The sequence below is a fragment of the Muntiacus reevesi genome, chromosome 9 (assembly GCF_963930625.1).
Source record: "Muntiacus reevesi chromosome 9, mMunRee1.1, whole genome shotgun sequence".
NCBI lineage: Eukaryota > Metazoa > Chordata > Mammalia > Artiodactyla > Cervidae > Muntiacus > Muntiacus reevesi.
Genome location: NC_089257.1, coordinates 84269329 through 84286616, shown reverse-complemented (window position 1 = coordinate 84286616; position 17288 = coordinate 84269329). Strand labels below are relative to the sequence as shown.

General features: G+C 39.9%; 1 protein-coding gene across 1 annotated transcript; it reads left to right on the top strand.

Moving 5' to 3' along the window:
• The first annotated feature begins 3777 nt into the window (after window positions 1-3777).
• MMP27 (matrix metallopeptidase 27) lies at window positions 3778-16677 on the top strand. The gene is made up of 10 exons (XM_065944109.1): window positions 3778-3908; window positions 4705-4943; window positions 6051-6199; window positions 6290-6418; window positions 10873-11034; window positions 11210-11330; window positions 13107-13237; window positions 14195-14354; window positions 14855-14958; window positions 16153-16677. Exons 1-10 carry the CDS (start codon window positions 3810-3812, stop codon window positions 16392-16394), a joined length of 1536 nt encoding a protein of 511 aa, XP_065800181.1. The 5' UTR covers window positions 3778-3809; the 3' UTR covers window positions 16395-16677.
• Window positions 16678-17288: the final 611 nt, after the last annotated feature.

Here is a 17288-nt window from a genome sequence, read left to right as displayed (position 1 = left end):
TAGTTAATCTAAAGTATAAAAAGAGAATTTTCAATATATTTGTGGGTATATTCCCTTATCAGAAATATTATACTATTGATTTTACACTTTTAGATATTGCTTCATAGGTTAATGAAATATTTTGTCAGTATTCATTGTCTTCAAAGAGTCTCTTGAGTATGTCAATACTTTATTCTCAACTCATTTTATGAGATAAAATAAAAACTAGTATATACTATAATTTCATTTATTCACTTATTCTACAATTAATCACCTACCTGTTCCAGGTACTGTGCTAAGGAAAGTGATGGAAATGGATAAGCAATTCATTGCACCAATGTCAAATGGCAAAAGGACCTGTAAGAATTTGAGATTTCATTTTTAAGTGTCAATTTCAGACTATGGCATCTTCTAAAACTTCTTACGAAATCAGTTTTTACAGGCACAAAGATGGGAAATTCATCTCAGAACACCTGCTAGGTGCACCAACTATTTATGACAGATTCTTGGCCCAAGCCTCATCTGTGCATTTTCAACCCAAGAACTGAATTCATGTTATTTCTTTAACCATATTTCACAGGCAAAGAAAGTGAACAACAATATGAAGTAAAGTAAAGAATTTTAAACATTAGCCTTTTTTAAGGCTTTCTTCTGGACAACATGTGGTATCTTCTGGATACTATGCTGAAGTTTTGAGTACAAGAGATGTGAGAATCTAAACTTAAAACTTAAGAATGATATTACTTTTATCCTAGATTGAGTTCCTTCCAAAACAAAGGCTAAGGCAAGACCTTGGTGCAGTCATTTTATTGGGAACATGTTCCCAGGAAGCAAGAGTGAGGTTGAGCAAGCAGAGTGAAACAGAAAGAGGGAAAGTTCATTAATTCAAGTATGTGTCGCTGAGGTTTCTGCTACAGGAGCTGGGGCTTAATTCCAGGAGGACTTACTGAGAAACTTACAGAACCCCTTTCAGTTGTTCACTTGTTCTCCCATGGATGGGAGGCTGAAACATCCGTCCTTCAGTCCCCGCCCCACCACCAGGTAGCTCTAAGTAACTGACCTGTCAGCCACCATGGCAGCTCAAGGCCCCGAGCAAAAAGCACAAAGACACCCAGTGTGTGGTCAAGGGTGGCCTGTGTCAGTAAGGTGAGTTTTGCAGACCTGTCCACAGCTGCACAGCTAAGCTCAGAGGTGTGCTGGGAGACTGTCACACAGGCACAAGAAGCACCTCCTGTAACTTTGCTGCTGGGAGATCAAAGTGGGGAATTGGACGAGTCTTCTCTGGGGAAACTTACTCACCCAGAAAAAGGATTCGCCGATACCCAAACTATAGAAATCTCAGCAGGGCGAAGACTTACTAGTTACCTCTATTAACATGATCCCCTCTTCCTTTGCTGCAGTAAATTTCATTTGAGGTAGCAATGCATCCAGCTAAAAGACTGTTTTGTAGCCTCGCTTATGGCTAGATATGGCCATGTGTTTAATTTCTTGCCAAAAAGTGTAAGCAGAATACTGTATGGGCTTCTAGAAAGAGACTGGGCATTTACTTTCTCTTCCTTCCTCTTTCCTGCTGCCTGTACATGCTAAGTCACTTCAGTTGTGTTCGACACTGTGCAACCCCATGGACTGTAGCCTGCCAGGCTCCTCTGTCGTGGGATTCTCCTGGAGTGGGTTACCATTTCCTTCTCCAGCTATCTGTAGTACAGACACAGCTGCAGAAGCTTGAGAAGCCACCTGGACCGTGAGGCACTGGCCCTGAGAGATGGTATTGCCAGGTGTCTGCTGCTTACATCCCTGATGATGTGGTATTGTCACACAAGCCTTGGACAACCAAATCTGGACTTCTCTCACGTGAGGGAGAAAGAAATGTTTCTTAATCATTTGGTACTTGGATTTTTTTCTATTACATTTCAACCAAATAGTCCAACTAATAGATCATATGAAGTGTCTGGAACCCACCCTACCACCCTGCAGTATAGGTCATTGACCAGCAGCCCTGCCAAAACACACTAGATTCCAGCCAGCTTTCTTGTCTCTCAATATTAAACAGATTGCAGATCACATCTCCAGACATTTTTTAAAAACTTCTAATATCAAAAACAGACACCAAAACAGAAATTTTGAAGAAATAAAGACAATCCTGGAAGCAAAAGAAAATGTCAAAATAAATGAAAAAATACTTAACATTCTTTAAAAGTAAGACATAGCTTATGTCCAAAAAAAAAAAAAAATTAACAAAATACAAAAAAAAAAAAAAATAAAATAAAAGGATACTCAGAGAACTAGAAAGAGCTCTTGGACATTAAAAATATAACTAAGATAAACTCAATAGGTGAGCTGGAAATAAAGGTGATGGAAAGTAATAAAGATATATTGGAAACACAGAGATTCAACCCAAGAATTCCAATAGCTATATATTCCAGAAAGGAAAAGAGGAAACTAGGTGGAAAGAAATTACCAAAGAAATAATAGAGGAAAATTTCTTTGAAGTTTTCATAATGAAAGAGCTCTCTTATTGCCAAGCAATGTTAATGCAAAAAGACTCACATTAAGAGGTATCTTTATAACATTTCAGAATACCTGGGTAAAGAGACTTCCAAAATTGTTCAGAAATAAAAAGAAACATACCAAGAATAAAAGGCTTTTCAACAAAAACTCTATATTCTAGAAAAAAAATGGAACAGAAACTTCAAAATTCTAAGGCAGATTGATTTCAGCCTGATATCCCATAACCAGACACACTCTCTGTAGAGTGCGAAGACAGAATAAAGGGTATTCTAGACATGGAAAGACTCAAAACATGCACTTTCCTTGCACCCTTTCTGAGATCCCCACCCCATTGCCCATGGCTGCCTACACGTGCATTTGCTCCAGTGTGGTCAGACTTCCTACAGCTCATCTCTGCCGTGGTCCCTGCTTCCTGTGGCCTCCCTCCACTCATAAGCCTTCTCCTTTCCTCTGTGAGAACCAATCCTACACACTCTTCAAGAGACAGTGCACGTTCAACTGCTTGAAGCCTGTAGACCACACTCGTCTGCAGTGATCTTTCCAGCTTTTGGGCCATTTCAGTCTTCAGACTCTTTACTGTGCATTTTGCCACTTTTCTCCATTTTACCTGGCGTTAGTCTGTGTATGTGTCTGAATTTTCCAACAAGTTTGGACCAGTGTCTTATTCTTTCTTGCATTAATAGTGACAGGCAAATCGTGAGTACTCAATAAACATCTGATATTTACCCAGTTAATTAGGATAATTTGATTCCTAAATATATTGTCTTTTCACTATACCATGCTTTTTCTTTTTTTGAAAAACAGACATGCCTTGTTTATTAGAACACAGGAATTAAGGAAGTATCTATATCAAGAGCAAGACAACAGGTGAAATCATATTCCTCAGAAGGAGCAAAGAATTACAATTTTGCAAGCATAACAGGTGATTACAACAAAAGATAAAAATTTTTGCAAAGAAAATTATCTTGTTATACAAATATTGTGGGCTTTCATTCAAATGAAAATTATTCAACTCACAAGAATTTATGTATAGGAAAGCCTCCAACTTTGCAAGGACAAAAGTAGCTTGGAGCCTCACTTCGTATTATTTTAAATTCAGTAGTAACAGTGACTATATTTACCAAACAAATCATAGATCACGATTGTGAAATCAAGTCAACCTAAGAAAAAAAAGCATATCATGACACATTCCATGGCAAAAGTCCTTTTCTGTTTTTAATTAAAGGATAATACAAGCCGATTCATGCCACGTCTCACTATTATTTTCTAAATTCTATGAAAACAGAACGAGGCTTCAACTCGTTCTCTCTGGAGAGAGAGGAATGAAGAACCATCTTCTGCTTTTGGTCTTTGTAACACTGTCCTCTGCATTTCCTGTAGACCAAAGGATGGAAGGCGACGAAAACCTGCAATTGACTCAGGTACTGTCTCAGTAAATGTCATTCTTGGCTATCCATAAAAATTTCACTTTACTGATTGTCTGAGGACCTAAAAAGACAGCTCATTCTTACCAAAGAGTCCTGAACTCTTTTGTGAGGAGGTGATTTTCCTTTGCTTGGCCCTAAAGACATCAGGAATGGTGCGGGGTGGAGAGTGGCGTGGGCTGGGAGAAAGGCAGAAGTTGCTATTTAAGCATTGGATACAAGTGAGGAGAGAGTGAGCAGAGAAACGGTCAGCTCTGCAAGAATGGAGATCTCCGTAAAAGCATCTGAAGACCAGCCCGGGGGACCCAACTGTAGTTTGGAGCTCCTTATCCTACATGTACGAACCCCACACTGCTTTGGAGATTCCCTCTAAAAATCAATCCAGTTACTTTGCCATATTTGATGAAATTACTTAAATGTGATTACATGTGAATAATCATATTTTCTCCATAATTTATTTCAAGGAAACATGAAATGAAAGTAACAGTAAAAATGTGTATGACACAAGATCATTCAACACACAGAAGGCTGCTTCTTGTCTGTTAAAGTTTGGGATCCCATAGCTCTATGGGTTTAGCCGGTTCTGGTCACACACAGCTCAATGAGCTCTTGGAAACTGAAAGAGAGGGTAACTCTTCTCTTTCCTCTTTGTCTTCTTCCTCTCCCCTTCCTTTCTCTTGTTATTTATTTCTTTTCCCTCCTACTGCCGAAAAAGGATCTTGGAAAGTTTGGTTATCCTGAGATGGAGGTCTGCTCTCCTGTAGTCTGTACCTTTTTTTGTCTTTTCGGTCAGGCATATCTCAACCAGTTCTACTCTCTTGAAATAGAAGGGAGTCATCTTGCTCAAAGCAGTAACAGAAGTCTCATAGATGGCAAAATTCGTGAAATGCAAGCATTCTTTGGATTGACAGTGACTGGAAAACTGGACTCGAACACTCTGGAGATCATGAAGACACCCAGGTGTGGGGTGCCTGACGTGGGTCAGTATGGCTATACTCTCCCCGGGTGGAAGAAGTACAACCTCACCTACAGGTAATGCTCCTACTCTTAATCTAAATGAATGTGAATATTATCTCTAAGAAGCAAAGATAATAATGGCTTATTTTACCCAGCACTTCCTGTGTGCATAGTACTTGATAGGTTTTATTTTTCCCACTCTCTCAAAAACTTGTGACATAGTCACCCCTGTTATTACCACTTTAAGCACAGGAGAAACTGGAAGGAAAAAGAAAAGGCTTGTTTAGCACAGTCCAGTTTGCACAGCTCGTCTCAGCAGACTGGCTCTGCAAAGATGCTCTAACCTCTAGCCTCTGCCATCTCCATAGAAACTCAGGACCAGAACCACTATGGTCTGACTGCAGATGCTTAAAGGTACACTTGAAGTGTGCTCAAGGGAAAATGAGAAAATGGAGTACAACCAGTTCCTGTTGGAGACATGTATGAGTTGGATAGTCAAATCTCAGGTGGACCTCGGATATCGCAAACAAAGGAGCTGGCTTATCGGCAGAAAGGTGTTGAAGGGTACCTGTGACCTGAGATAGAGGCAGCGGCCTTGACCACTGCTCTAGAGCTCTCCTGGCTGGCCTTAAAAAGTCTAATAGTCCTTCCTTCTTCTTGAGCTTTAGGGATTGAGGTAAAAGTGGGTTTAGCAAAACAGAGAATATAAACAAAAGGAAGATCTTTTCCTGAGAAACAAACTCTTTGTGGCTCTCAAGTGAGACTTAATATATGACACATGCATAAAACTGATTTCTATAAGCTGTTTGAGAAAATGAATCTGTTCTTTTCAGAATATATGTATCATACAGTCATATACACAGCAAATCCAAGCATAAAATGAATGATCTTCCACTCAAGATGTGACCTTAGGGAAGTCATTTAACCTCTTAGAGCCTCATTTGTCAAAGTGCGATAATACTACCTGATGAATAGCACAGATGAAAGCCTGAATTATTAACATATAGCATATGTAAAAGTACCTAATTTAAATGGTAAAGAATTGTACAAATGTAGCGATAGCACTGTACCAAAAGTTACTGCACCATGTGATGGATAAGATAGAAAGTATTTTCTTTTCCTACTATGTGTGTTTCCATGCATGTATAACAGCCAATTGATATATATCTGTTAATTTGTAAGAATTGTAAACTACACTCCTGATATGGCTCGAGCTGATGTGGATGAGGCTATCCAAAAAGGTTTAGAAGTGTGGAGCAAAGTCACTCCGCTAATATTCACCAAGATTTCCAAAGGGATCGCTGACATCATGATTGCCTTTAGGACCCGAGGTAAGGTTTTCAGCAGAGAAAGCAATATGACTATTTTCATCTCGGGAGCTTTGACAAGGCTGATCTTCCCCCTCTGTGACTGTTTCCCAGTCCATGGTTGGTGTCCTCGTTACTTCGACGGCCCCTTGGGAGTCCTCGGCCACGCCTTTCCCCCTGGTCTGGGACTGGGTGGAGACACTCACTTTGATGAGGATGAGAACTGGACCAAGGATGGAGTAGGTGAGCCCAATTTTCTTTATGAACAAAATGTTACTATTCATACAAATCCCTGAAAGGAATAGAATTAGTTGCTTTTTACTTCCCAGTTTCCCTATGATGTTTCATATTCCAGATGACATTGATGAAAGTGTTCAATGTCTATTCAGACAACTGTGCTTGTACGGTTCAGAGTTTTATCCACACAGCACTTTCATAAAGCCACTAATCCTGTTACAATCAGAACATTCTTCCCTTACTCATTTGTTCATTCATACATCTGCAATGCCTGAAGGGCCACTATGTGTCTGGAACTATGCAAGGTGTAGTGCAGACCACAAAGTTGTTCCAGAAAAGTTCAGAGTTTCATGGTCCTGGGTGATGTATAAGGCCTAGACCCACTCACCACCATAAAAGGCAAAAAGTGCTGTGTATTACACCAATGGCAGAGGGCATCTCTAGCTTGAGGATTGAAAGAAGACTCTGGGAGGTAGTAATTCCAAGTTAGTGATTGAAGGAGGCTATGTGGATACATGGTCCATAGGACGTCCATTTATATGCATGAACCTCTTCATCTAACTCTTGCTTGCCTGCCAGAGAATTAGACCCTGGTCTTTATATTTGATTTATTTCTTTAGACCATGGGCAGTGATTTTATTTCTCTTAATGGGCCTCCCTGGCATGAAGACAAGAGATATTTTACTATGTTTCAAATAAAAAAACAAAATTTGTTAAAGTAAAAATATGTACCTCTAACAAAGGAGCAGTTCAGCAGACTCTCAGGTTCTCCCTAGTGTTTTTTTTTTTTCCTATCATTGACCACAGTCATTGTGTCTCTGGTTTCTGGTTTCCAGGGTTCCAGGAAAGAGGATGCTGTGGCTTTCTGGTGGGTGGTATGCAAGGCCACAATTCAGTCCTAACCACATAACTCTATGGAGCCTGTGAGTCAGTCATAGTTTCTGCAAAACTGAAAGCCAGTGACTCAAAATAACGCATGGGTTCTCCTTGCTAAGTCTGAGCACGTGATGGAAGTGTTCTTCCAAGAGCTCGGAAACAAAGAAGGAGAAGGACTCCGTGCTGGCTGGACTTCAGGGGGAGTTTGAGTTGGCTGCTGCACTTCCACATGAGGTAACATTACAGCCAAGAAAGTGAAAGAGGTAGGGTGACCCCAGGATCCAAATGACAGAGGAGTTGGAGACCAAGTCCATCTCCTGCTGAGACGTGTTCCAGTGTTTTCCTGGATTTGGCCTAAAGGTCTCGTGGATACATTCAATCAGGCAGGTATAGGAAATACTCTAGTGCTCACCAAAGTCAGAATGACTCCCCTAACTCAGCCAGACTTTACTTGCATATCTAGAAGCAGAGATTAGTCTCAGGTTTCACTGTCATTCTTTAAAAATATTCATTTATTTATATTTAGCTGTACTGGGTCTTACTTGCAGCAAGTGGGCTCAGTTGTTCCATGGTGTGTGGGATCTTAGTTCCCTGACCAGGAATTGAACTCATTTCCCCTGCACTGCAAGGCAGAGTTTTAACCTCTGGACCACCAGAGAAGTCCCATCATTATCATTTTATCCCTGTTAGTTTCAGTTTGTTGCTGTTTGTCGCTAAGTTGTATCCGACTCTTTTGCCACCCAGTTGACGGTAGCCCACCAGGCTCCTCTGTCCATGAGATTCTCCAGGCAAGAGTACTGGAGTGGGTTGCCATGCCCTCGTCCCGGGGATCTTCCCAATGCAGGGATTGAATCCATGTCTTCTGCACTGGCAGGCAGATGCTTCCCACCTGGGAAACCCATTAATTCCAACACTTAGTGGTAAAAGTACTATTCCCCACACTGCAACTGGCCCCTTGCCAAAGGGGATGTGTGGAATGGATTATGAAAAAATCCAGAGGGTCCTGGGCTCCAAGTTGGCAAAACTTGCCTGAGCAAAGCAGAGGATAAACATAGCACTCCATTAAGTTCTGGGTGGATAGCCAGGCAACAAAACTAAAAAGGGGCATTTTGTAACTGTTTTATTATAATACATTCCCTCAGGGTTGAAATTTTTGGCCCTGGGGGGATCCCTAATCTTGTAACTCTCAGCTTTCTGACCTACACGGGAAAATACTTTCCTGTTCTCTAATAAAAATGTAAAATCTCAAGCATCTGTAACCTCTAATCAAATGGATTTTTTAAAATAGAAAATTTGGCAATAATGTATAATATATGATTACCTTTTTATGTATATGTGGGCTCTCTTTATGCAAAGGGCACAGAAGTCTTAGTGTAACTCCGTCAAAAGCAATAGACAGCAGTCATCTGCTAATCCCACTGCTTCCTAAGGGGTTGGAAGTCACTGCATGGTGATATCAGAGAGACGAGCACATGGAGAGAGTTTCCTGGGAATCTCCCAAAGTGAGGCTAGTTTCAAACCTGTGTGTGAATGTTAAACCTTCATGCATGCACTGGCACCAGGCAACGGAAGCAGACCTCAGAGACCACTGCAGGCGCAGGGCTGGGACGGAGCAGAGCGATGGTCTGTGGCACGGGGGAGCTCACATGCAGCAAGATGACACAACTTATCTGCAATAAAGGCAGAAAAACCTTGCAAGGCACCAGTCCTTAGCAAACATTCGGAAAGTGTTTGACACTGATAATTATGTTGGTGATTATTAATACTAATGATAATGGTGATGATTAAGTGATTTCTAGGAGAAAAAAAATTCACAAAGGTACTGATGTATAATGCCCAAACTTATCTATTTAGTTGCATCTCCAAGAAGGCAGAAATGAAATATTTTTTCTACTGCATCATACATCCTATAATAGTCAGTACATGAGAAATGTTCTACAAACAATAGTAAATGAAGCCTTTCAACAATCCTTTACTCAAAATCTACTCTAATCCACGCTCTGTAATAGAAATGGAATATACAATAGTGTACAAGACACAGACCCTGCCCTCCAGGGGTTTACAGTATAGATGGCACACTCTATCAAATGGCATTTAAAGTTAGTATGATCAACCTTAGGATAAAAGGAACTATGGTAATGTAATAGGAGCACCTAAAAGAAATTCCAGCCCATATACAGAGGTCAGGGAGGAAGTGACACCAACTGAGACTTGAAGGCTCTGCAGGAATTCTGAAGCAAAGTGGAGTAAAAAGTGTTCTAGACAGAATAACCCGACCAACTCAAGTACTAGAATTTTAATGGAGCAGAAGGCTAAAATGGTGTAGGTTAGAATCCTATACAGAGGGTCTTGAGAGCCACAATAAAAGTTTGCACTTCGTTTAAATGATCTGAGTTTCAATGACTTTTTTAAAGAATCACTTGTCCCATTCCTGTCCAAAAGCACACACAGTGATATTGCCAGCCAGACAAGGGGAGGCAGCAAAAGCCAGAGCAAAAAGCATGAGAGTCCATGAAATAATTATTTGCCTTTCCATGTTTGTTTTATGCAAACATCACTGGACAAGGCTCCATCACAAAAGGCTCAGCATTTTCCTTAGTATCCATAGGCTTAGCTGCAAGTCCAAGGACAGTCTTTTTTAAATACTTAGAAGCTTACAGACTGTAGGAGAGACAGACAAATAAAAGGGCAATTCCAGCCATGCATGGTATGACTTCTGGTGTGGGTAAGTACAGGGTACTACAGTCTTGTCCAGGAGGAACATCTAACCATCCTTTCATCCAAATAAAAGCCTGGATATCCAGCACCCATTACTAAGCTGTTTATCAGTCCCCAGGAAGATGATTAAGACATGGTCTCTGGACTGAAATGGTGCACATTTAGTGAAAGAAAGAAAGAATGCAGTACTTATTTGCAAAGACAGAATTAAGCTCAGTCTATAGAAGTGGAGAGAGGTGCAATTAAGTCAACCTGGATAGGAGCTGGGGGAAAGAAGTTTCATGAAGGAGATGACTCTGAAGGGGATTCCTAAGGACTAAGTAGGACAGATGAGTGAAAGGGGGTGAGAAAGGTTATACTCAAGGCAAGAAGTGATAGAGATACAAAGACACAGATTAAAAAGAGTATGGCATAGGTGAGAAATGCAAATGATTCCACATGGCTAGCTCAGGGAAAACGAAAATAAAATATGAGGCTGGGGAAAAAAGCAGGGACTAGTTCATGGAAGGCCATGTTTAGGTATTTGGACTTGATCCTACAGCCAATGGAGAATCTCTGAAGCACATAAGTAGGGGAAATATGATCACATACAGACGACTAACAACAACCCAAAACTGGTGGCTTCCCCCCCACCCCCACTACCATCCATTTTGAGACACCTGCTTTCTGCCATCTGCTTGCTCTGGGTTACATTTCTCCATGATGTGACTAATACCAATTATCAGTGTTGAAAAATTTCCCATATAAATGATGGTTCATATGTTGTAACAAGCCTTTTTTTCGTTTCTCTCAGTTACTTCCTAATCTCAGATGCAATCGTTCTCCTGATTGACTAACGTACTCGTGTTTTCCCTATTTTTGTTAAGGATTCAGCTTGTTTCTCGTGGCAGCTCATGAATTTGGTCATTCACTGGGGCTCTCTCACTCCAGTGATCAAACAGCCTTGATGTTCCCAAACTACGTCTCCTTGGATCCTAGCAAATACCCACTTTCTCAGGACGATATCAAAGGAATCCAATCCATCTATGGTGAGCAACAAATCTGAATATATGTGAACTGAACTGAAGGCTTTCAGGAAGGAAGTTGAGAAAAATCACTTCTTGAAATATTATTCTGAAGAAAATAGTCTCTTGGGAAAGATCCTTCTGTAGGCATTTCCACATGCCTTCTTAACTCACTGAGGTATTTCTTTTCTCATCAAAGGAGAGCCACCTAAGTTACCTGTGAAGCCAAAGGAACCCACTGTACCTCATGCCTGTGACCCCGATTTGACTTTTGATGCTATCACCACTTTCCGCAGAGAAGTAATGTTCTTTAAAGGCAGGTAAACCCATTCCCTTAAACACCTCAACTTCCTGTGAAGTTTTTCTTTTCAAGAGATTTGGGGATAAGGGGGTTGTTGGGATAGTGAGAATGTGTCTTTGCTTTTTGTTTTATAACTGTCTACATAGCTTGAATGTTCTACTCTGTGCACATATCTCTTACCTGTTTGATAAATTATTTTTTTTAAATGACAATTATCTGCTTAATTTTTTGAGTAACTGCCATTCCACTTTCCATAGAGGTGGCACCATTTTACATTCCTACTAGCAACAACCAATGTTCCAGTCTCTCCACATCCTCACCAATACTTGTGTTCTGTATTTCCATCCCTGCTGATGTCATTTCCCAGAGAATGTGTTCCGTGACATTTCTGTCTACCCTCCCAGGTAGAGGTGAGCCACTCTTTCTTCTGTGATACCATTGTTTTCATTTACACCCCATCCCTTCCCCTATCAGTCACCCAGTAGCTCTTGTCAAGTCCTACTGCACATACATCTATGGTCTATACCCACTCCCTTCTCTCTGTCTCCACCACCATCTCCAGCTCATCCAAGCTACCATCATTTCTCATCTCCTACTCCAGAAGCCTGTTTAGTGACTTGCTTGTTTCTGCTCCCATCTTTCATACATGCAATAACCAAAGGGATCTCACATTGATAAATTAATTTTTAAGTGTTTTTAAGCAAATTTTTAAATTGCCATTGAACCGGAGTCTACTTTCAGTAACCTCTTAGCTAAAATAATACCCCAATCGCAACCATGTCCTGGACCTGGCTTATACCATTTTAGGATCCAATTATTAAATTTTCAAGAATTTTGTAAACTAGCTCATATTGATTTAGTAGCTTGAAATTGACCTTGGTTGGAGTACCTGCACCCTGAAAATCACCAAATGGTAAAAACTAGGTCTTTTTCCTGCCTGGAGAGCCAGTTGTGAAATATGCATCAATGGACCATTCCTCGAAGTTGAATCAACAAAGTGTTAGCTGTGGTAGGAAATCTTTCCTCTCACTCTGTAATTACTGCACTTAACTTGCAACATGGTGTGTCAGTTATGTATACCGTGGCCACACTTTCAAAGTGTCAGGACATATACCGTCTGACAGATATGGGGGCAAAGGGAAAGAATATGTGAAATCAGACTCCTTCTACCCATGACTACATGGCACTACAGTTCATGGGGTCACAGAGTCAGACACACCTTAACAACTGAACAACAACAGCAATGACATGCTCTCATATCATGCTCCTAATAGCTGAGGCTGAAAAATCACTTGTCAGGCATGGGTTCCCAGCATGAGAAGAAAAATGAACTATAAGGACTTTTCAGGTCTTGCTCACAGGCTCAGAGCTTTGCAGCCAGAAAGTAAATCTGAGGAAATATTTAGCAATGACAATAATAACATTTTTTTTAATTCTAGCAATCAATACCAGAAATGTTTTCTTAGAATGCTTGGTGTTGACTTAGAATATTGGGAATTGTTGCTTTGGCAAAAATGAGGTGGCTGAGTACACTGAGAACTGTTAATGAGACTTCCATGGGTGGTTTGCTACTCTAAGCACCCAAAAGAGTGGGCACAAAGGCATGTCCTGACTTTGGCAGTCCAAAGGGTAGAACTGAACTCATAACCACCTAAAATTGCTGAGGAAAATTGTGCTAATGCTATCAATTGTTTGGGGAAAATATCAACCAGTTAGATAAAGTCAAGTCTAAGTGGTTTCATTGAAATAGATACACATAGACTGTATATAAAGTATGGTTTCCTGTCTAACACAGGCACATATGGAGGATCTATTATGACATCACTGATGTTGAATTTGAATTAATCTCTTCATTCTGGCCATCTCTGCCTGCTGATATTCATGCTGCATATGAGAACCCCATCGACAAGATTCTGGTTTTTAAAGGTAATGTTGCCTATCACTATGCCTCTTCTCCTTATGTATGCCTGAACTAGTTAGCAGATACTTTAATTCAAGGAATATAATCTTCAGGCATGAGCCAAAAGGACAGGGCTTCCACTCTGACCTTAAGTTCCTATTATAAGAACAACTATCCAAGGATTCTTTCTGGCCATAAAGATAAACACCATCCCAAGTGCACAGGAGAACAGAAACCTATATAACAAAAACTAAAAAGTCTTTTTTCCTGCCAAATAAAGGTAACCCATCTCTCTTCTTATATTCCCTTTTTACTAGGGCTGCTAGATGTGGCAAATAAAAATACAAGATGCTTTGAATTTCAGACAAATAAAAAATAACTTTTTAGTTTAAGTGTGTCCATTGTAACATTTTGGATACACTTATACCAAAAATTAGTCACTGTTTACTTGAAATTCAGATTCAGATTCAATTAGTATCTTATATTCAATCTAGTAACCCTACTTTTTAGGTGGATTTTATCAGATTACTTGCCTTTGAGAACACTAGGGTGTGGAAATTTAGGAGAACAAATATACTCGATGGTTTTGTCAGAATTAGAAAAGAATCAATATAATGAACTCAACTGACATGGGTATGCATACTATTAACTATGAAAGTGAGAGTGAAAGTGTTAGAGGCTCAGTCATGTCTGTTTGTGACCCCATGGACTGTAGCCCGCTAGGCTTCACTGTCCATGGAATTCTCCAGGCAAGAATACTGGAGTGGGTAGCCATTTCCTAAGTATATATTATTTGTGTAGTATTAATGATATTTAAGCAGCTAAAGAATGTGGTAAGAATAAATGAAGACACAAGATTACTAAATCTTTAAGATTTGAACCTGAAAGGAACTAGGAATCTAATTATTTCCAAGCTTCTTAAGATGTCTATTTCTCCCTTTAGGAAATAAATCATAAAATACTGACTCTCCCTCTCGTCCTAGATGACAACTTCTGGGTGATCAGAGGATATGCTGTCTTACCTGATTATCCCAAATCCATCTATACTCTTGGCTTTCCAAGACGTGTAAAGAAAATTGATGCAGCTGTGTGTGACCGCAGCACAAGAAAGACCTACTTCTTTGTGGGCATTTGGTGCTGGAGGTAAGTTTGCTGACAATTGGCCCCTTGTTTTATTCTGGAGAAAAATATCCACAAAGTATCACTTTAACAGGTCTTTCAAAAGTGTATTCACCAAACAAAAGAATGTTTCAGTCAGGTCAAAGATCTTTCTCCAACTTATAAAAATAAAGATAAAATAATAAGGCTGGTGGTGCCAACCAAGCTGCCAGTGACAAATATATTCAGTCAAAATCATTGAAACTCCGGAAAGAGTCCTTTGATTTAACAGTTCCTGAGAATAGTATCATCTGACAAATTATGTGGCTTTTTTTCCTCATAATTCCTTGTTTTCAAGACACTGTCAGTGATCTGACTGAACATACTTTTGGCCATTTTTTAACTATTGATCCAACTAGTTTTCTTCCAATAAGACTACTCTTTTTAAACATCTTTTCTTGACTCCAAGTTGTGCAGTAAAAAAAATCAATCCTCTCCCCCTGAAACAAAGGTCCCATGAAAACCTTCCAAATCCATGTCTCCAGGTATGATGAAGTGACCCAAACCATGGACAAAGGGTACCCACGGAGAGTGGTAAAGTACTTCCCAGGAATTGGTCTCCGAGTGGATGCCGCTTTCCAACACAAAGGTAAGCATCGGCACCTGACTCTTAGGATACTTAGAAGACTTTACTGACTGTGAAAGAATTCAGCATGAAAACTTAAATGTTTCCATTTTAATGTCATTTTACTGCTTTGAGTACATGTAATAATAAACTTTGAGGAGCTGATCAAAATTGAATAGTAAGTTCTGAGTTATATTCTCTGACATACTACTTCAAAACTATGCAAAAGGTACCAAAATTATCACTGATCATAGATGTCTGATAAAGATACCCCTGAAGAGTTTCAAGTGTGAAACAATGACTGAGCATCTGAACAGTGATTCTCAAGCCTCAATGTATATAGCATATACACAGTTTAGGGTTTGTGTATGAAGCGACACGGAGAAGGCAATGGCACCCCACTCCAGTACTCTTGCCTGGAAAATCCCATGGATGGAGGAGCCTGGTGGGCTGCAGTCCATGGGGTCGCTAAAAGTCGGGCACGACTGAGCAACTTCACTTTCACTTTTCACTTTCATGCACTGGAGAATGAAATGGAAACCCACTCCGGTGTTCTTGCCTGGAGAATCCCAGGGACAGAGGAGCCTAGTAGGCTGTCATCTATGGGGTCACACAGAGTTAGACGCCACTGAAGCGACTTAGCAGCAGCAGCATGAAGCGACAAGTTCCTTAGAGTTTCTGAGGCAGTAGGATTGTGGGTAAGATCCAGGAATCTACAGTTTTAAAAGAACCTCAGGCAAATTAATGAATCAGTCCAGCTACTATATCTTCAAAGACAACAAAGCAGACCATGGAGTAAGCAAGTCTAAAGATATTTTTGAGTATTGCCATCTTTTACTAGGGAAATTAACATGGAACCTCAGAACTTAAAACAGATAAACCAGAGCAGCTTAGGAAAATGAAATAGGGCCCAAGGCCATACTCACAGAGGCCTCTTTCTCCCCCTCACTGAGACATTGTTTGAAAGTCTAGTTTGAGAACCTCTGGTATAAACTACAGCCCCTTGAAATTCATGTTTCATACCTTGGCTTTTTCCTCAGGGAAATAAAACTAATATTTTTTTATGTGACTGGGTAAAGTAAAATATATGTATATAGTTATACATTTATTTTCTTTCCATATCATGTTCAATTATTGTATTCTACATTCATAAAATTGAAAAGTATGGAACAGTTATACAGTTGCATAAGATAACTAATCATGATTCTCTCTCTCTAGGATTCTTCTATTTCTTCCGTAGATCAAAACAATTTGAATATGATCCTAAGGCAAAGACCGTTACCCGAATAATGAAAACCAATACTTGGCTTCAGTGTAAAGAACTGTTAAATTCATCATCTGATTTTACTATCAGTGGGGAAAAAGTACATTCAGGAGTGGAGATGTTTCATTGTAAAAACTTAAATTTTCTTATTTTTAGTATTGTTCACATGATGAACAAAATCTACAGTTACCTATAAATTCATAGACCGAATATAAACCTCAAGGGATCTTTTAATCTCAACTCTGCTTCAAATTAGAACAGAACTGTTCTTTAATGTCAAGTCACCAGGCCTAGTTATAAATATCTATTGAATGAAGAGTGAAACAGCTATTTTGAGCTGCCTGATTCTTTTTACAGGAAGTTATGTATAAACAAAACTCTCACTGGACTTTAAGCGTATTTTATGTTTTGTAGACTTGAAGAAGTAAGCTCTGTGCCTTGTAATAACAAAATACCGAAAACATTTATTAAACCAATCTTTAGCATTCTATTTTGTCTGGACCAGTTGGAGAGGCTCAATAAACTGCAACCCACATCCCTACCCATGTTTTGAATCTGCTGAGAAATATACAGTTGGGAGAGTATAATACCACCTTTATTACTGAAAAGCTCATGCTAGAGAATGTATCTGTGGACGAGCAATCTTCCTAATATCAAATTCTAGAGTGAGACATACTTACTCACGTGTCATGGGAAGAACTGGAAAGCACCCTGCCTCCCCAAGGAAGAGTCAGCTACCTGCAGACTGCATGGAGCCCAAAGAGAAAGAAGTGAGGATGGAGGTACATGTACCTAGTTTCTGCTCCCAAATTCACAAATCAAATAAGCTCTTCTGACTCCCAAAGAGAGGAGTGAGAACCTAGAGAGATGCAGGAAGTGCTACACTACAAATGACCCCCCAACAATTCAGAAACTAGCAGGAGTAGGCAAGTAATGTTCCCTCCAACCCTCACCCTCCAAGCAAAGACCATTGAACCATTCCTCAGAAAGTTTAAAAGCAAGTTTTGTGCACACTGTCCTCATATATCATATACAAGAACTGTGGAAATTTCTTGTGTTTCCTGTGTATATGGGTCGTGTGTGTTCAGTC